The sequence below is a fragment of the Dipteris shenzhenensis genome, chromosome 4 (genome assembly GCF_047967505.1).
Source record: "Dipteris shenzhenensis isolate YYH24624 ecotype China chromosome 4, Dip_SZ_1.0, whole genome shotgun sequence".
In the NCBI taxonomy this organism is placed as follows: Eukaryota; Viridiplantae; Streptophyta; class Polypodiopsida; order Gleicheniales; family Dipteridaceae; genus Dipteris; species Dipteris shenzhenensis.
This window is the reverse complement of record NC_141599.1, coordinates 46,146,630-46,168,060: the sequence shown is the minus strand read 5'-3', so window position 1 is coordinate 46,168,060 and position 21,431 is coordinate 46,146,630. Positions and strand designations below refer to the sequence as shown.

The window sequence follows — 21,431 nt, the reverse complement described above, 5'->3', positions numbered from 1 at the left end:
TCCTGTGTGCCCTTCAGGTATCTCATGATACCTTTTACTGCATTCCAATGCTTCTTGCCTGGATTTGCCATATACCTGCTAACCACTCCCACTGCATACATGAGACTGGTAGCAATCATGGCATACATGAGACTGCCACAAGCTGAAGCATACGGAATCTTGACCATTTCAGCCCTATCAGCATCTGAGTGTGGGCTGTCCATTGCACTGAGTTTCACATACGAAGGCAATGGAGAACTAAGGGTCTTCCCCCCCTCCATATGAAACCTGTGCAATACTTTGCCAATATATTCGGTTTGAGACAAATACAACAAACGCTGTCCCCTGTCTCTCCGTATCCGCATTCCCAGTATGTGATTTGCATCACCAAGGTCCTTCATATCAAAGGCCTCATGCAATCTTTTCTTAAGGTCATCAAGCTCCTTACGAGCTCTACCAGCAATAAGCATGTCATCCACATATGATTAAGCTGCCATTTGCAGCCCTTTTGGTATATAAGCAGTGATCGTCATCACTTCTCTTGAAACCTTGGGATTTCATGAAGGTATCAAATTTCTTATACCATTCCCTTGGTGCCTGTTTCAGCCCGTAAAGGCTCTTAAAATTTAAGCTTGCATACAAATGACTCCTTGCCCTTGACTGCAAATTCTTCTGGCTGCTGCATGTAGATATCCTCATGAAGATCACCGTGAAGAAAGGCTGTCTTCACATCCATTTGGCATAATTCCAAATTCTCACATGCAACCAAAGCAAGTACAATCCTGAGTGTGGTCATCTTAGCCACTGGAGAAAAGATCTCATCAAAATCGACACCATACTCCTGCTTAAAGCCCTTGGCAACCAACCTGGCTTTATACCTTGGCTTAGCTCCAAGTGTGACTTTCAATCTATACACCCACTTGCATGGCAGTAATTTCATGCCCTTAGGCTACTGCACCAATTCCCAAGTACCATTTTTATGGAGACTATCCATTTCAGACTTCATGGCTAGTTCCCATAGCCTTTTATCATGCATTTGCACGGCTTCCTTGTAATAGGAAGGTTCTCCACAATCTGTAAGCATAATAAAATCTGCTCCTGGAACAAATCTGTCTGGCGGTTTCATTTGTCGAGTGGACCTTCGGACCCATTGGTCTTGCTGTCCAACTTGCTGCTCACCTAAAACAGGTTGCTGTTCTAGTAGATCAGGCTGCAGAATTATGCCTGGGAGGTCTTCCAAAGGTGGCATGTCCCGTAGTACATCTTTCGCCACTGCGGGCTGTCCATTTGGACCTGCTGCAGCATCATGCATTGGCTGATTACGCTGCTGTTGTGGCTGATTCGCAGCCTGCCTGAATTGTACAGGATGTCCCGAGTCATCAATGTCAACCTCTGAAGCATCAGAAGGCTTATCTGCTGCCTTAAACATACATGACTCATCAAATAAGACATCATTGCTGCGTATTAGCTTCTTATTCACAGGATCCCATAGGCGGTAACCCATCTCACCACTGTCACCATATCCAAGAAAAATGCATTTAAGAGACTTAGGATCAAGCTTGCTGCGATCTTCTCTGCGTATATGCACATACGCAGTGCAGCCAAAGACCATCAAGTGCTTATAGGAAGGAGGTTTTCCTGTCCAAAGCTCCTTTGGCACTCTGCCATCTAGTCTTTTATTTGGTGACCTATTGATGAGGTGTACTGCTGTTTTTACAGCTTCAGCCCAAAATCCATGAGGTAAAGCAGCATGTGACATCATAGAGCGAGACTTTTCCTGTATGGTTCTATTCATACGCTCTGCAGTGCCATTTTGCGCTGGACTGTAAGGAGCAGTGAGTTCTCTTTTAATACCTCTAGCATCACAAAATGCATTGAATGCATTAGACATATACTCCCCACCGTTATCTGACCGCAAAGCCTTTAGTGTTCTGCCTGTTTGGTTCTCAACCATAGCAAGCCATTTCTGGAACACTGGAAAGACATCACTCTTCAATCGAAGAGGATACACTCACACCTTCCTTGTGGAATCATCTATAAATGTGACAAAGTACCGTACACCTCCAAGTGAAGGACTAGGCATCTCACACACGTCTGTATGCACAAGCTCAAGTTGAGCATCTTTATGTCCTAATCTCCTTTTATGAGGACACAGTAACTGTCTACCATATATGCAGTGCTCACAAAACTTTAAATCAGAAAATTTAAGAGACGGTAAGTAGCCAAGGCGAGCCAATTGCTCCATTCCACTTATGCTCATATGTCCCATCCGGCTATGCCACATAGAAATATTCGGCAGCTCGGTGGCATGAATATCAGCATGATTACATACTTTAGCATGAAGAGTATACATTGTGTCAACCTTAGAGCCTCTGGCAACAACCAGGGCACCTTTGGTGACCTTCCAGAAACCATGACCAAAGCTGGTCACAAAACCTTCGTCATCCAACATGCCAGTAGAAATCAGAGTTTTCTTGACTTCGGGTACATGCCTAACATTGTCAAGCATAAGCTGAGTACCATCAGCAAATACAAGCCTGACATCTCCAACACCAACAATACTGCATGCATGATTATCCCCTAGAAAAACGACTCCATTACTGCCTGCTGCATATCTTACAAACAATTCTTTGTAAGGTGTAACATGGAACGAGGCACCTGAGTCAATGATCCAAGAGTGCATGTCTGCAAAATCTCCTGCATGGAGAGAATGAGCATCCAAAGTAGAGAGAAATAGAACCTCTCCCTCACTGTCATAACCGTGTGTAGAATGAAGCTCTTCAATCTTCACACTGCTCTTGCCATTGCTTACTGGTACAATTGCTTTTGCATCTGACGCATCAGTGTTTTTGGCTTTGTCTCTCTTATCATTTTTCAGTTTAAAGCACTGCTTTTTGGCATGTCCCTTTTTGCCACAGTAGTAGCACTCAACATCTTTGTTGGAGCGGGACTTGCTCCTCCCTTTTCCCCTTTCCTGAGATTTGCCTCTTTGCTGACTTCTCCCCCTTGCATTTAAGGCATTGTTAGGCTTTACTGCATCTTGAGCTTTCAGCTTCTGCTCTTCTTGCAAAATCAGCCCTGTGATATCTGAAAAACTTATGAAAGTGTTTGCATTTGTTACAGCTGTGGTGAATGTATCCCAACTTTCAGGAAGAGAGATCAAGAGTGCCATACCCTTGGTTTCCTCATCCACCACATATTTTTGATTTGCAAGTTGAGTGACAATTGAATTAAACTCATTGAGATGTGCATCCATGGAGGTCCCTTCCTTCATCTTCAGATTGAAGAACTTGCGCAGCCAATATATCTTTGTGGCTACACTCTGCTGCTCATATGTGTCCTGTAGCTTTTTCCACACACCCCAGGCTGTTTTTTCACCATCCACATTCCAAACAACACTCTCATGGAGTGACAATTCAATTATGGACTTTGCTGACAGATCAGCTAGTGCCCAAGCATCATCAGATGTGCCAGTGGGCTTCACACCTTTGTGTATAATAGGAGCATGAAACTGCCTGCGAATTAGCACATTCAGGACCATCTTTTTCCACATTGGGTAGTTAGCAGCACCCTGGAACTTTTTAATATTGAGAAGAGAAGATTCCGAGGATGAAGCCATTACAATCAGCAAGAAATATAACCCACACTTGGGTGCCTGACTCCCTGCAAACTAAGTGCAGAGATGCACTTGTAGTTGTGCTCAAAAGTTAATTCCTGCAATGGAACACAGGACCTGCAACTTTCTCCCACTTAACAGTAAATACTGTCTGTTTCCTGCCTGCTGCAGATCCAGAAAAGCAGTACTTAATGCATTAATTGATGCTCTGTAGTACAGTACAGCAGTACCTTTATTTGACACAATGTATGTCCCTGCTGTAACAGTGAAAACAGCACTATTTTATGCACTTTAAACTTCAGTAAAGTGACTGTTTACAGTCCAAAAGTTGACTCCGGACAGTACCTGACTGTACTTTCTAGTACAGCAACAGAAATTGACTGTATAACTGTCCAAAACTGTCAGAATTAGACTTTCTCTTGCCTCTATAACTGTGTTACACAGTTTAGAACTTGAATGAGGCAAAAGCCCCTTGACTGGAAGCCAAGTTTTTGAAGATTTTAGTGCATACACCGCTTTCCCAAAGCTCCACTGATCTCATAAAGCATCTAGGTGTTTCCCCCAACACTGATATGCATAACAATGTCAAAAGCCCCAATTCATATGCATCTGCCACTGCCCCGTAAGTCATAAAATGCATCAAATCCTTGCACAAATCAACTCCAATCAGGAGGATATACGCAAACAAGTGCGTGTATAAGCCAATGCTTGGCTGTGGCTACAAAAGCCCCTTGATTCTGTAACTTGTGACTTGAAATTCTCAACACCGACTAGGTACTCACGGGAGTGTAGTCTGCATCACTTTGTAAGACAAAGCTCTCCAAAGATTTTAAGGTATACCAAAGGCATCAATCTATAGTTTGTCCCGAAATCAGGGCGAGGACGCTTGGCGGGAGGCGGGGAAAAAAGCGATACTGGCGCCCATAACGAGATTGCGGTGGAGACGATGATGGCGGAGCTGCTGGCGCCTGTGGCGCTGGTAGCGCCGCTGCTAGCGCCTATGGCGCTGGTGGCGCCGCTTCTGCTGGCGCCTATGGTGCTGGTGGCTGCTGGCGTCGCCGGTGGCTTTGGTCGCTGGCGTGGCTGGTGGCCGCTGGCGTCGCTGGTAGCCTTGGCTGCTGGCGTTGCTGGTTGCCTTGGCAGCTGGCGTCGTTGGTAGCCTTGGCTGTTGGCGTTGCTGGTTGCCTTGGCAGCTGGAAGCGTTGGCAGCGCTAGCAGCTGCTAGCGTCGCTGACGGCGCTGGCTGCTGGCTGCTGGCTGCTGGTAAGACCCACGTTTGGGCACCCACACGAATAGGCAGCTGCTGGATAGGCGAGGATAGGGAGAGTGGCTCTGATACCAGTTGTGGAAGGGGAGAGTAGGAGCACACCGACACACACTAGCAGGATAAACACAAGAGTGTGGGGATAAAACATATGTGTGTACCTCCCCTAGCACACAATCAACCTTTTATATGAAAGGATAAGGTTACAACACTAAGTACGGTGTACTTAGTGTAACTGTACTTAAGTGTACTAACTGTACTTGGGTGGCCATAGTGCCTTTACCCCAACACATTGTTTCTTAGCTTTTGATTGTTTGTATATCCGAACTTAATCTCTACAGAAGAGTACATGATGTATCAAGCACAATCTCTATCCTTGCCATTGGAGTACTATACGTACTTATCGTATTGTAACAAATGGAATGCAAGGTTCAAGGGAAATTTTATTTTGATACTGTCCACTCCATATATGCTGTCTGCCTTGCTTAGGGAGGCAAGGCAAATTGCTGAAGCATTTCAAGTGGTAGTTCTAACAGAGATAAGACAAGTTCTGGGGCTTAGAAGCTATTGTGTGTTCAGGAATAGGTCATGCTTTGGAGTTTTTACATTTCAGCAAGCATTTTAGAATTAGATATGTATTAGAAATCTGTAATGTTGAGCAAGGGAATCAATACTTTTTTTGCACATTTACTTTTGAAATAAAGAGATGGCCCTTACTGTGGAAGGGGGCTAAAAGGGTTAGATTGTGGCTCAAAAGTGATTTGCACTTGCAGTATCAGCGGTTGATCAACTTCAAACTATGGCATCCAAGCGTCAATACAAAGAAGCGTCAGGCCAGCTAGAGGTTTGCACCTATTCACGCACATATCTATTTTGGATTTGCAGACTTTCAGTGTCTCTGTCTTTAGAGAAAAATGAATATTCGAGCACTTATGTTAATTTGCTTCAGGCAGTGAACCAGTTATGTGGCCATTTTGAAGCTTATAGGGATATACCAAAAATCAATGAGCTGAGAGAAAAGTTTAAGAGTATAAAGCAGATGCTGAAGTCTCATGTATTCTCTGATTTCTCAAGGTGATCTTCCAACTCCTTTTTTGTTGTATTTAAAGATTCTTGACTTAGCTCTTTGGTTTTAATATATTATACAAGAAACAAAAGTGAGGAGTGGATCTCGTAGAATAGGCAGTTAGTAAATCCCTAAGAAGAACATGGGTTAGCATGAAGTCTTCCTTATTTATAAGTTAAACTTAGTTGCGTGCATGGTAAATTCTCTCTCTCTCTCTCTCTCTCTATGAGAAAGTAAAATGTCAACTAAAATGTAAGGATGGGATGTCACAAGAGTTCTATAGTAATATGGGGGTAAAACAAGGATGTCCGCTCTCACCCACTTTGTTCGGCCTATGCATTGATAGACTTGAGGAGTTGGTGAATGAAGAAGCATGTAAAGATGAGTTATACAGCCCTCATCTAGCAGGTCTCGTGATTTGGTTGCTTCTTTACGCAGATGATGTGGTTGTTTTCACTGATAGTGAAAGTAAGATGCAAAAAATGATGGATATCTTCAGCATATTTTGTGCAGAGAGTGGGATGGCTATTAATGTCAACAAAACTAAACTCATGATAGTCAAGACTATACAGCCAAGCAGCCCCCTCCAAATCTTATATAAAGGACAACCCATTGAGACAGTGCACTCATTCAAATACTTGGGTATTGAAATCCCTGCCAATAATAGATTGAACAGCTGTGTGCAACGGAGACTTGATGCAGGATGGGCAAAATACTTCCAATTTGAAAATGAGTGATAGCAATACGAGAAGGTGGCAAGTACGAAATATGATCTTTGGGGCATATGTGATACAGACAGTACTCTACGGAGTAGAGGTATGGGGTGGGAGTATATCTCCATCAACGTGGAATGAGATAGAGAAAATGCAAAAGTCTTTCATTAGGAGGCACCTGGGCATCAAGGCTACTACACTATACTCTTTGTTACTCCTAGAGACAGGATGTATACCCATAGAGCTACATGCTCTGAAGAGAGTACTCAGATACATCACAAAGGTCAAGTGCATGGATAATGAAAGGCTACCAAAGAGAGCATGGAATGAAAGTCAGAAGCTTCAAAAGACAAACAAGGGCAAGATTTTGACATCCGGATGGGCACAGGACCTAAAAAAATGGTTCAAGAAGTGGGAAGTAGAAGAGTATTTAAACTACTCTTCAGAGGAGATTGATGAAGAGGCTTTTCATTATGACCTGCTGAATGCACTACACAGGAAATGGCAAACAGCAGAAAACAAAGATAAATTTGAGTACTATCGCACATATATCAACCCCGAATATTGGTCAATTTATACAGGAAGGGAGACAACAACGCAGAAGTACATATGTACACCTATAGCAGTGCATAAACGGAGGGCTTTAGCCTCACTTCGCACCCGATCACACCAGCTGCAAATAGAAACAGGGGGATGGAAAAAGATGCCAAGGGAGAGTAGAATATGCCAACTATGTGATCAAGGTATGGTTGAAACAGAAGAACACATGGTAATGATATGCCCTCACTATGCACACATTAGGGAAGAGTTCAATCACCTCCTTGAGGGACATAACAAACTGGCTGATTTGCTGCATAAAGGGTCACCTTCAGCTTTAGGAACATTTGTGTATAAGCTCTTCAAGCATAGGAATCCACCTGAATCCTAGAAGGTGGTTTCTCTTTCCACCCTCCCATCTTCGGGAGGAGCTTTCATGTACTTGTGATATTGTATTGCTCAGGTCCCATAGGCCGGTTTTGGTCTTCAGAGGACGATAATATATTCTTCTTCTTCTTCTTCTTCTCTCCTCTCTCTCTCTCTCTCTCTCTCTCTCTCTCCAAGTACTCCAAGTACTCCAAGAACTGTACAAAACGGATACAAAAGTAGGGCTGCATGGGCTGAACAGTAATTAAGGCAACAGCACTAACTAAGAAAATGGATGACACAAGGGGCTGGGTTGGGAGGCCAACCAGGCCTACAACCAGGTCGGGTTTCCCTCAGCCAGGTCAAGCCTGGCTGGTCAGCCAGGCTGGGGCCCCCTATATATAAGGGTCCTCCCCTCATTGTTCTATTATCTTGCATTTGAGGGTTTGCCCAGCAGTAGAGGGTCTTTTCCTGAGTTCTGGTGCAGTCTCTTTCTTCCTCTCATTTCACAGTTTCTTTGCTTGTGGTGTGTGCTCTCGATTTGCTGTTCATATTGCACTGCACTCTCACATGGTATCAGAGCCAAAGGTTGGCTGAACATCTGAGATTTGGAGGGCATTGGGAGCCAGCAAACTGCATGGAGATTTGGGCTGCTGTTCGGGGCTGTTTGAAGAGGGAGGGAGTTTTCAGCTCGTGGAGAAGGCATTTTCAGGGCCAGGACAGCGAGGATGTAAAGGTGTTGTAGGCAGCAAGCTGCTTCATCGTTTTCTCCAATCCTCTTTTCTCTTCTTCCCTCAATCCCCTTCTCTACTTTCTCCACCCTCCCTTTTCAGATCTACTTCTTCTTCCTTACGAAATGGCTACCCTGTCTGAGATGGCTGAGAACAAGGTCGGGATTCTAGTGTTAACCATTTTTCCAGTGGACCGGCAATTGGATGGCAATAATTACGGTGTGCGGAGAGTCTTGATGGATCCAGTATTGCAGTCATATGATCTTACAGACTTCATCTTAGTGGGGGTTTTGAGGCCAGATCCTCTTGAAGCAAACCTCGGGATTGTGGAGTAGAAGGATGCTGAGACTCCGGCTCAGCTTTCAGACCGGGTTAATGCATGGGTATTTTCTTTCATTCTCTTGAATTGCACTCTGCAGATCATTAATCATGTTAAGCACATGACAGCAGCCAAAGGGATTTGGGAGCACTTGGCGTCCCTGTACAACAGAACTTCTCCCATGAAGAGAGTTCTCTCTTGAGGTTGAGATGAGGGAGTGTTGGATCCTACAAAGTGATCTACCATGCTCAGCAAGCTCTAGGAGCTTCAGCAGGAGATTCTTTGGGTGGGAAAGGAGATTTCATGTGAGGACATGGCCATTACCTTGCTGTCCCATCTCTCTTCCCAATTTTCAGTGTTTTATTCATCCTTGATCTCTCTCACTTGGGAGGCTTGGTGCCCATGGTGCTGGATCAAGTTGAGCACTTTTAGAGCCCTTCACAAGGTGGGAGCTTGGAGGCTTTAGCAGCCCCGCAGAATAGAGGACAGAACCAAGGTAGAAGGACATCTTTTGACAAGAAGATAGATGCATTCTTTTACAACACAATAGTTGATTCTTTGTTTCAACAAATTATAGGAATCCCTATGGGCACTAATTGTGCTGTCTTTTTAGCAAACTTTTATATTTTCACTTATGAATGAGTTTATGCAACACTTAATTTCTATCAATACTTGCCCTATCAATTTATATAAGCTTAGCCAAATTAGGCATTTTATAGATGACCGGATGTTCCCGACTTTCAAGACTTTCCGACTTTCAAGACTTCATGTACAAAGACGCTTGTGCTTTTGGAGAAGGAATCTATGCTCGTGACTCTTGGAATTGAACTGCACTTCAAGAGTGGATTCTTGTGTTTTCTTAGATCTTAGACTTTCTCAATCTACTGTAGGATTAGAGGTTGATATATATGATAAACGTGAACAATCAGATACTAGTGAAGAGGAACCCAAGTCAGATATCATACCTAGATGGTTTTATGAAACCAGCAACAAATGTAAGCTATAAAAGATCCTCGATAAGTGTCATAAGGTTTACTGGTGTGTCTTGACTACCGTGAGTGCATGGTCTTGTTGAGATCTGGAAAGGACACACAGGCCAGCATCATGGAGCAGCAGAGAGAAGAAGAGGAGAGCTTCGACTACCAGGAAGACAAAGAAAGTACGCTTCTGCCAAGCACTCAAGCAATGTTACAGAAGTTGTTGGAAGGGAACATAATCCTTCTGTCTCAGCTTGAAGAAACTTCACGGCAATTGGGCGAAAAAGACAAGCAGCTGGATGAAACGCAGAAACAGCTCAAAGAAAAAAAAAACTATAGAGGAGGACAAACCTGAAGAAGGCAATGAACTCTTAGAATTTGAAAAACTGCTCTTGCTGGTGCGCGAGGAGTGCAAACAAGAGACGGCACTTCAGTGTGGCGAGATGGCCCAATTTGAGAAGCAGCACTGACTCGAACTAGAAGCTATGTTGCTCCAACACAAACAGATGTTGGCTACTATGCAAGCTAGCATGAGCACTGCTTCCTCCTCGGGTTTGATCGCACCAAAAGTTAATCCACTTACCCGGTCCACTCTGAATTTCACGAAAAGTGCGACCACTCAGCCATTTTGCAGTTTATTCATCAATTTGTAGCTCATTTTTCATTAGCTCGTATTCAGGACGAACAAGACAAAGTCCAACTAGCCGCCCCTCATCTGACCGGTGAAGCGATCACCTGGTGGTAGCATTGGTCTAAATCCTATACGGATCATACCACTCACGTCTCTAGTATTAATGGTATATGTTTGTGGTGGACCTCAAAGATCGGTTTGTGCTGCCTTAGTACTTGCTGAATCTAGAAGACGAGTTTTCTTGTCTAGCCTAGAGTGAACTGCGAGTATTAACCTATAGTAATAAGGTGATTACCCTGGCCCAACAACTAGGCATGTCCGAGACCAATAGGCTCAAGTAGTTCATTAGGGGTTGGACTCTAACATTCGATTCCCTGTACGGAATTTCGACCAGCTCACATACGAGCGTGCGTTTACCCTAGCTCAGAATCAGGAACTGATGCTGAAGTGGGAAATGTCTAAGCAGGTCCAACCTAGAGCCAAAGCCTCGCATCAGTCCACAACCCCAACGGATAAAGGTCCTCAGTCAAAGGACAATAGCTTTCAAAAGAAGGACAACCAGCAATCAATTGGCAAGAAAAAGGAGTCTAAGCCCAAGATGACTCCGGACGAAAAAGCTAAGGCGGGCATTACGGGACAATACTTACAGCCCGACAAACAAAAGTGGTTCCACGCGGAGCACCGTTGTTTCTATTGCCACCACATTGCTAGGCATGGAAAGAAGGATTGCCCCAAATGGTTGGTTGAGAAGGCTGTGAAAGCACCAACTTCTATCATCTCGCCACTGCTTTGGCATTCTCGGCTCCACCTACCACAACTGCAAATGCAATTCTACATGCTTGGAACGCCGTATGCTCGGTGGTCTTTGAAGGTAAGAAGGAGGGCATGCTCGACGAGCAAAATAAAGCCCTCATTAGAGCCTATGGCATGGCTAAAGGACAACGATTTGTTGTCTTATTTGACATGGGGAGTTCAGAAGATGCTATCTCCCCTTAGCTCGTCGAAGAGATGTGGTGCACTTTAGTGCCTCATGAGCTTGCGGTGGACGGGTTCACACCTAGGCTACGCACTCAGATCACATACAAGGCCGAAAAATTTTCTTTCTCAGTTTAGAAGGCCTTGTTTCACCGTGGCTTCATACTCACACCTCTTTTAGGTTGCGACATGATATTGGATCTAGTGGTTCCAAGAATATTCGCCTGTGCCCGATTGGTGGCAGCATTCTAGAAGGACTACTTGAGCCAGCCATCATCCACCAGAGGGACATAAGCATTCATGGAATCCCACTGATCTCCCACATCCAAGTAGCTCATGCTCTTCGCAATGGCACCATATGCACATTGGTGTATGTCCGCTGCCAACTAAATTTAGTGCAACCAGCTCCTCCTTTGGTAGCCGGCTATGGTCGATCTAATCCAAAAGTTCCAAGATATTATACTCCTGCATGATCTCCCACCACAGCTTCCGCCTCATAAACCTGAGGACCATCGGATTGAATTAATCCCAGACTCAACGCATCCGCCCTCCCAATAAGTTTCCTTACAGATTATCTAAGACTATGGAGGCAGAGCTAGAACAATAGCTCACGCAGCTTTTACGCACTGGGTTTATCGGATCATCCTCATCGCCTTTTGCGGCTCCCATTCTATTTGTCCAGAAAAAGGATAAGATGGCATGACTATGTGTTGACTACAGGGCACTCAACAAAATCACCATCAGCAATAAATTTCTCATGCCCCGCATAGAGTATATCTTGAATGGTGCCAAGTATTCCAAGATAGACGTCAAGAGCGGTTATCACCAGGTCCGCATCTTCGACGCTGACATCCCAAAGACATCGTTGAGAACAGAGCGAGCTCATTACGAGTTTGTAGTCATGCCGTTTGGTCTAAAAAATGCACCACCAACATTCAACAAGTTGATGTCGTGGGTGTTCGGTGAGATATAGGAGTGTGCCTGTTCATCTTTCTAGATGATATCTTAATCTTCTCAACCATAACGGAGCAACATATACGAGATGTGTGGAAAGCTCTTCAGCTTTTGCACGACAATCAATTATATATTGATGCCAAGAAAAGTGAGTTCGGCTTGATGGAAATCCAATATTTGGGTTACATCATCGGTGCCAATGGCATTCGCTTGGATTCTGAAAAAGATTAAGTTATCACCAGCTGGGCAGTCCCCACGACGGTCGAGGAGATCTTATCTTTCCTTAGGGCTTTGCCAGGCCTAGAGTTCACATATGCCTGGATTCTCCACCACCTCAGTCCCCTTAACCGACTTATTAAAACGGTTGGCCACAACAGACGACAATAGCTCTAGTAATGAAGATCGCATCATGGGATGATCCATTCTTAGTCATCATCGATGCTAGCAATGTAGCCATCGAGGCAGTCTTATAACAAGAAGAAAGACCCGTGGCATACTTCAGTAGAAAGCTTAATCCTATCGAAAAGAATTACTCAGTCTATGACAGAGAATTACTCGGCGTTATCTAGGCATTAGAACACTGGAAGCCGTTCCTTTATGGACGGACCTTCCTAGTCAAGGCAGACCACCAAGCTTTAAAGTAGTTGCAGATAATGCCCAGCTCTCAGTGGAGCGATCGGCAATCCCGATGGAGTGATATCTTCCAGCAGTTTCAGGTTATGAAAGGGACACCTCATGCTTGCCCTACTTGTGCCAAGGAAGTACAAGGCAAAAAATATGAACGTGTACATGACACCCTTGATCGAAGATCTACAGACCCTATGGAGGGACGTACGTGTCTTTGATATTTCTAGAGCCCCGAGGTGGGCCGCATACATTTTCATCAGGGGAATTTTGATGTGGACCATGCATGACTATCTAAGATATGGAGAGTATGTAGGTACGTGCTTGTGCACGCCTATTGATACCTTTATGCTTTATTGTGGTGTGATCTATGCATGTCTAATGACCTATTTGTGCATGCATATATGTAGGACTTCAAACACAAGGGTACCATGCTTGTCCTATTTGTGGCCCTAGTTTGAATGCACGACACTCCAAACATATAAGGAAGATGGTTTATGAAGGTCATGCTCAATACCTTCCACTTGATCATCCTGCACATGAAGGTCAATACCAGTCTGAAGGAAGGCAAGTGATTGGATTTGGGATGGGAGAGCTAATAGTGAGGAGCCGCCTCCTACTATGGATCTTTCACGAGCTTCCATATTGGGGTGAGCTACAAATCAATCATCTCTTGGATCCCATGCATATCTTCAAGAATGTGGGGGCTTTAAAATCTTAAAAAAGAAAAGAAAAGAATGTGGGGGATTCTATTTGGTCACACTTGGTTGGTGACAAAGACACAAGGGGAGTTCGAGAAGACTTGCACGAGTATGTCCCTGGCAAGAATAACCCGGTCTCACCGACTCTCTCAACAGGAAAGTCTCCATTAAAAAGGCCATTGTGCTAGAGATTAAAGGGAAGGATCTTGACTCTATGAAAACACAGAGTTTGACACTCAATATCAATTTGCCTAAACTGTTGCGTCCGGCCATTATTCAATTCAAGATGGATAGTTATTCTATAAGCAAAGACTTTGTGTGCTCAAAGACAAGCGGTAGGCTCCACTCCATGACGCCTGTGACGCCCTCACAGGTGGCCATCGAGGCATCAACAGTACATTGAAGAAGCTAGAGCGATGTTTTTATTGACCTAAAATGTGGAAGCATGTATATAGCTATGTGCAGAGATGTCAAATCTTTCAAAAGGTAAACGTGTCCCATTAAAAGGCGGCATGATTGCTTCAGTCCTTACCGACCCCCGAAGGTCCTTTTCAAGACATCACGATGGATTTTGTGGGACCCCTTCTGGCATGTGCAGGTACACGAAATACTCCATGTCTAACCATTGATGATTGGGTTAGTAAATTTTGTATGCTTATTTCGTGCAAGTAGACAGCCAGTGCAAAAGACGTAGCCCGCTTATTTATCAGGTATTGGTACTCGATTGGAGGATTGCCACGGACCATCACCACGGACAGAGATTCCAAATTCACCTCACACTTATGGAGGGCTCTGTTCGAAAACTTTGGCACCAAGCTCCAAATGTCCAGCACATTTCATTCGCAAACCGAATGGTAATTAGAGGTATACAATAAATTGGCTTTTAATGTACTAAGATCGTATTGTCATGATTCGCAGTCCAAGTGGGAGCAATTCCTTCCAGTAGCGTAGGCCATATTGAACGATAGCTACTTCACCGTTCCTCGAAGCCAACAAGACTACAGAATCCATGGCCGAGATCACGGAGTTAGTTAAAGACTGCCTCGCCAAAGCTCAAGCAACATACATGAGCCAAGCCAATAAGTCCCGCCGAGATGTCATAGAGAGGACGATTGGGTTTACCTGAGGATTATAAAGCAAAGGCTAAAACATGTGGGCAAGCGATGCTCCAAGTTATCCTTCAGAAGTTTTAGACCATTCCTCATCATTAAGAAGATCAATGATGTCTCTATGAAGGTGCGGTTTCTAGAAAGTTGGACAATGCATAATGTCCTTCACATGGCATGGTTGAAGCCATATATTGGGCCAGCACTCAGCGATATCTCTGATGAGCAGCAGCTCGAGGTGATCGACAAGGTAGAAGTCATTGAGCCGGAGCAGATTCTCCTCCAGGCATCAAACCTAAACCTTAGATCCTAAACTTTGAACAATTAATATCAAAACATCTTAACCACCATAAATCCTAAACTTTAAACATTTAATTCCTAAACCCTAAACCCTAAATTGTAAACTCCTAAACACTAAACCCTAAACCCTAAACCCTAAATCGTAAACTCTAAATCCTAAACCCTAAATCCTAAATCCTTAACCCGAAATACCTAACTCTAAACCCTAATCCTAAAATACAACCAAAATTTAATGAATGTTTTTGATTTGTGCAATAGGTTTGATATATCCCCCAACCTGCTGCATGTGCAATAGGTTAAGAGTGCACTCAACCTTTTGCAAAAATCAAGGAATTTTCTTGATTTGTGTAACAGGTTGGATATACCTCCCAACTTGTTGCTCAAGCAATAGGTTGGGGTCACCCCCAATCTATTGCTTGAGCAACAGGTTGGGGGATATATCCAACCTGTTCCACAAGTTAAGAAATTTCGCAAATGGAAGCATGGGTCAGGATGCTGGATCCACGAATTCTACACGAAGTATCAAGATTTGAGAACCCCCCATGAAGTGGTGTGGCTAGACGAAAGTTTCTTCCTTGAGTTTCCGCAGATATTGCAGACTACTTGGAGGCCATGCAAATACCACCAGGTTAAGGAGGAGGGAATGTCACATGCACCCAAGTGCCAACTGGCTTCATCGAAAGTGCAAATAGTGCCTATGATAGGATATTTTGTCATATGCTGTGACCCCACTGTGAGCCCTTGTCCAAGGACAGTCAAGCACGAGCTATGTAGGTCAGTCTCTCAGCCTTAGGTCAAGTCAAAAAGTAAAGTCAGTCCTTATTCACTAGTACCCATTGGAGAACAATAGGTTAATGTTTCCGTCTTAGGGTTCTAGGAAGGTCTAGGTCTTAGCCTAGGTTAGGAGCAAAGAAGGCCCCCCTTAGGTCTGGACCATTGAGCTCCCATCAAGGGAGAATGGTGGGCTGGGGAAGGGCTGCCTTGTATAGGCTGCCCTATGCCCCCTCCCTAGGCTGCTTTTTATGGGGCAGAGAGCCCAACCAGCCAATCAAACCAACTGACCAGCTGGTCAGCCAGTTTTGGGCTGGTTGGCTCACCTCACAGCCCCCTATATAAAGGGGGGGGCTGCAGCCCTCAACCCTCACTCAGCTCCACCCTTCTCAGCAGTTCTACAAGTCCTCCAGTGCAGCCCGGTGCACCTCCAGAGATCCCCTGCACAGCAGCAAGTGTTAGCAGTGCAGATCAGCCTCAGGAAGGGAGTACACACAACACTACAGCAAGGGTTTGGACCAGCAAACGGAAGAAGATTTGGTGTCTGTTTCAGCAGCTCTTTTTACAGTTTTCTCAGCTCACTCACAGCTCTATCACTCAGTTCTCAGTTCACATCTCAGTTCTCTACTTTCTCAAGACGATTTGGTGCATACAATGCAATCTGCTCACCCTTCCCGCATTTAAACTGATAGAAGAACAATATTCGACTGTCCCATTGTATTCAATCTTGAAAGGAGAGTTCTCAATGAGAGGAAACAGTCAAGAGTCAACTCAGGTAGTCAAGGACAGGAGGTTTCATTTTGAAGTGGATGGAGGCCCTTTCATGATTTATAGTTCTGCTAGTTGATGGTAAAATTTATGATTTGACACTCGTCTTGGCTTATTATAAGAGCAATGTCTGAATTTCCTGATTTTGCAGCTTGGGGACGGCACGGTTGAAAGAAGATGGAAATTTGATGCAGCAGCTAGCAGATGCATGCCTGGTGGTTGATGCATTGGACTCATCTGTAAAGGAAGAACTCATTCGGACTGTGTGTAACAAGGAGTTGACTGCATATCAACAAATCTTCGAGGGAACAGGTCATGTCTGCCCTATTACTCTGTTGCAATCAATGTAGCTTTGTAAGGAGCCCAGTTTTATTGCTTCTCATATCCATAGCGAATTGCCAGGTTTTCATACACTGATAGTCATGGGTATGGATTAAAAGCAGAAGTTGCAAGGCTGGACAAGGTAGAGCGCCGCTATGCTTGGATAAAGCGGCAAGTGCGTGCAAATGAGGAGATTTGGCAAATCTTTCCTACAGTGTGGCGTGTACCTTACTTACTTTGCATCCAATTTTGCAAAGTTACGAGGTAAGATCTAGAGTGTTTGTTTGGCAGCACTGTGTGTTTACTATCCATTTGGCAGCACTGTGTTTTAAATATTTGGGAGGCAAAATATTATTGACGTTTCTTTGAGGAGCCTCATTGCCATAGTCTAATTTAAATATTATCAGGAAATTTTTGGTGACACCCCATGAATGAAAGCTTTCATGGTTTCTACATTTGTGTACCACTTCTTCACCCCCCACACACTTTTTTTTTTAGTGAAATCTTTTATTTCTGTGTGGGAAACCCCAAGAAGAGGTAAAAACCCACCAATAAGTACAAAGGAAAAATTTACAAGTAAAGCCTCAGAGCAAAAGTCATGAGGCAGCCAAGTAAAAAGTTACAAGATCAAATTGGAGGAGGATCAAACACAACATCCTCCAGTTTCAGATTGTTGCTTTGTAAAAATTGATGCAGTGAAGAACCTACACCATCAATAAAAACTAGTAGTTTTTTGCCCTTGTGACTCTTCTTAATATAAGTTGGAAGCTGGAATTTTTGAATCACAGGGTCGAAAACCTGTTGCATCATAGGATGAAAAGACTCTAGAGAAAAAGAAACATCTGCATCTTGAACAGAAAGAGACTCTAGCACAGTCTTCACAGACATAGGAATTGTATCAATATCTGTACTCTCTCAAGAAGGAGCCTCTGACAAAAGAGCTGCATCATATAAATAAGGACTCATCATTTTAGCTTCAGTCGGGATAGCAACCTGAGAGAGAGCATGCAGATCATCCTGTAAAATCCCCTTTGCAAGGGGCACATCCATATCTTGAGGAGAAGGAGACTGATGAAGCTCAACAGGGGTGCAATCTTGAGCTTCTTCAGCAAGAGGAAGATTGGCTTGTGATTTATCTACCTTCCTCCAGTAGTACTTCGGAGCAGTAGAAGATGGCTTCTCCAAAGAAGCCATATCAAAAACCGGAGGAGAAGGGAGAGTAACCTTGACAGCTGAAGAAGGAGCAGGAGGAGTGGGCTTGGATGCAGAAGGGCAATCATGTGCAAAATGACCAACCTGTCGGCACCGATAACATGCAGTGGGAAAAGATGCAAAATGCTGGCTGATGCGCATCGGATGGACAAATCCCAAATCAAGATTCAGAGTAGATGGCACGGGCTGCGTCATATCTGACAAAACGCAAAGGCGAACATCACAGGAAACTCGCTAGAACTTCTGTCGCGGAACATGAAGAGGCCTTCCCAAAAGCGCCACAAGAGTAGGAAGATGTTGAAGAAGAGGCACAGGCAGCGCTTTGAGAGTAATCCAGACCGGACAGTGAGTTAGAAGGGTAGCAAAAGGATCGAAAAGTGGATCCCAGGGCATCACATAAGCAAAGAAACCAACCCCAGGAACACCAGCACGACTGACTAGCCGCTCCACCACATTAGTCGAAGAAACGTGGGCATAATAAAATCCTTTGGCTAGAAAGACAAAGGAGGAAATACAATCCGGACCCATTGCGGCTTCAGCCCAACGACGAAGATGAGCGGTAGAAAGAACCCTGCCCATAAAGTAGAGACAGACTCCAAACTGCTGAACCTGTCGAAGACTTGAAACCAGATCCAATGAACAAACAAACGGGGAACCCGATGAAGGAATATATGTGAGAGAGGCTGAACATAACTGGCGCATAAGATCTAACTGAAGGGAAGAAGAAGAGCCATTTGCGAGATCAAGCTTTGCCGATAGGAGGAAGAAGGCAAAGCATCGTGCTTCCGTCGAATGAAAACTAAGGCAGGAGGAACAGAGGAATCAGAAAAAACAAAAGATGTTTTGAGAGCCTGTACGGATGACCGTACAATGGCCGTACAGATTGTACGAGCTGTACGGATGGGGAATCATGTACGGACGGGGGAAACCTGTACGGATTTTGTAGGTACGGATGGAGCAGGTGAATTAGGTACGGATGAAGCAGGTACGGTCGTCTGCACCACGTGTACCTGTACAGAGGGTTGTACGAAGGGTTGGATTGGAAGCTGAAGCTGTACAGAATGCTGTATGGAGCACGGGAGCTGAATCGAAGGCTGTACAAAGAACTGCAGGGGTCGGGGGGGTTGTATGTGCCAGCTGACGGCAGCTGTACGGATGACAATGAAGACTGCAAGGAAGAAGACGGGGGTTGTACGGGCAAAACCAGAGAGGGAACAGAGGCTGTAGGAGCAAAGGAGGAGGAGGTCTCCATTGCTCTTACTCACACACACACACACTTTTTTTTGTGGGAAGAAATCTTTTATTGCTGTAAAATAATTACATTCATAGTTACTTCGAAAATGGAGTAACTACTACTAAAGAATTTCCCGACAAAGAATCTCGGCCATTCCATTCCAAGTGGGATAAAATATGTTTCCAATCAAGAAGTATGCGAGAGACAAAAGGGCAGCCTCTGATCTTGCCTTGGATAGAGCCAAATAGGAAATCCCACTGAGTAGGCTGCCAATGCCAAAGGCAGAAGTATGAATATGTAATAAAAGAGAGCGGATCATGAAAGCCCAAGGCTGATCTCCTTGCATAAACTGCAACATCATTTTCCCTCTGTGAGCAAGTAAATGCATTTGAATATTGAGAATGTTTAGACCCCCGTGCATCTTTGGAGAACAGAGATGATGCATAGAGAGTAATTTGAGACTTTTCTTGCCATTTTTTGAACACCAGAAAATTTCCATGATAGCTGACATAAAGGAAACCAAATCTGCCTTAGTGAACATAATGAGAGGCAGATAAAATTGTATGTATGTTATCAAAATGGATTGTGTGATTCGCAAACGAACATGTAATGGCCATGTTGCAAGCTTCTAATATTCAAGTTTTTCCCTCAACTTTGTGAGCACCCAATCAGTTTGTTGAGAACGGGTGAGTCCCCAACTTAGAGGATAGCCAAGATGTCGAATCAATTGAGAAGCGGGAACAATTTCCCCAAGCCACAAAAGACTGTGCCATTCATGAGCATGCAACGGCAACAATTTTGATTTCTGAAAATTGACCCGAAGACCAGCAGCCAATCCATATGTAGAAAGAGCTTGCATAATCATGGACAGATCACTCCGAGTATTTTTTGGGGTAAAGAAAGAATCATCAGCATATGCTTGAGCGATCATGCTATGACTGCCAGGAATCTCCAAACCGTGCAACTGGTCAATGTCCAAAAGGTGGTCCATATATTGAAGCATTGGATGAGTGGCTATGGCAAAAAGTAAAGCACTTAGGGGACATCCTTGCCTAACAGAACAACCAAGAGTCCAGGTTGTAGAAATATCCCCTGAAAGTATGCAGGCAGCTTTACTATCTTGATATAGCCAAGTGATAACTTGCTGCATTTTTGTGCCAAATCCCAATGCCTGCATAGTAGATGAAATAAAATCCCACTTAACAGTATCAAAGGCTTTGGCAATATCAACTTGCAATAACAAAACATCCTGCTGCGTGTATTTGGCATATTCAATTTCAACATAGGCATTAGCAATGTTATCTGTGATATGCCTACACGGGACAAAACCATATTGCGCAGGATGCAACCCATCATGTAAAAACCCCTTTAGCCGATCGACAATCATTTTGGTAGTAACTTTGTAAATGATTGGCATAAGGGTGATAGGTCTCCAGTCAGCCAAAGATTCACAAATTTGCTTTTTTGGAAGGAGTTTAACAAGACCTCTCTTCCATGTGTCTGGCATTTTGCCATGCAGCGTTTACCATATGCAGCAATGTATGCTTCAAAAGAGGCCAATATTCTAGAAAAAAATCAACTGTAAGACCATCCCATCCTGGAAATTTCCATCTGCCACAGGATTTGATTGCATCTGACAATTCCCTCTCAGTAAAAGGTTCCTCCAATTCCAAAGCTTGAGTAGTGGAAATAATAGGAGAAACATGCTGTAACAGTAAATTTCGTGCAACCAAAACCTGCTGCGAGGGAGGAACTGCAGAACCAAACTGCTGAGAGAAATGATGCACACAAACAGAAGCAAGCTGTGACCGTGAGGTGGTCCATGAACCATCAGGCATAAGCACCCTGCAAATTTCTGTTTTTAATCTCCTTTGATGCAAGCTTTTGAAAAATTGTTTGGAAGAGCAGCCTTTAGCTGTAAAGGCTCTTTGTCTTGCTCTAGTCTCCCATTTAGCCAGTTTCCTGTGATCATTGAGTTTAAGACAGTGTCTAGCTTGGCATAATGTTGTTTGCTCGTGCAGGGACAACGAACGAAGATGGCTGAGTTCAGTGAGGTCATGACAAGTGAATTTGGCCTGAGCAATAGTTTCCCTCAGAGTCTTCATGTAAGACTTGCCATAACTTCTAATCACAACTTGCATTTTGGAAACAAAAGAATCCCATGCATTATCAATATCCATATGGCTGCAAGAAGACAGAGAATGAGATGCTTCAGTAACCATGGCCTTGAAAGCATCATGTTGCAAATAGCTATTGTTCACGATCA

At 44.1% G+C, this 21,431-nt stretch overlaps 1 protein-coding gene across 10 annotated transcripts in view; it reads left to right on the top strand.

Moving 5' to 3' along the window:
* Window positions 1-21,431, top strand: part of HIT1 (Membrane trafficking VPS53 family protein) — a 152,348-nt gene that overhangs the window by 43,562 nt on the left and 87,355 nt on the right. For 8 of the 10 annotated variants that reach the window (XM_087374060.1, XM_087374065.1, XM_087374062.1 and 5 more), the window contains 3 exons: window positions 5,633-5,933; window positions 16,550-16,710; window positions 16,842-16,983. In XM_087374060.1, the coding sequence (XP_087230186.1) occupies window positions 5,633-5,933; window positions 16,550-16,710; window positions 16,842-16,983 (604 nt within the window). The remainder of the gene's footprint in view (window positions 1-5,632; window positions 5,934-16,549; window positions 16,711-16,841; window positions 16,984-21,431) is intronic. The other 2 variants (XM_087374068.1, XM_087374067.1) reach the window with 1 other exon arrangement.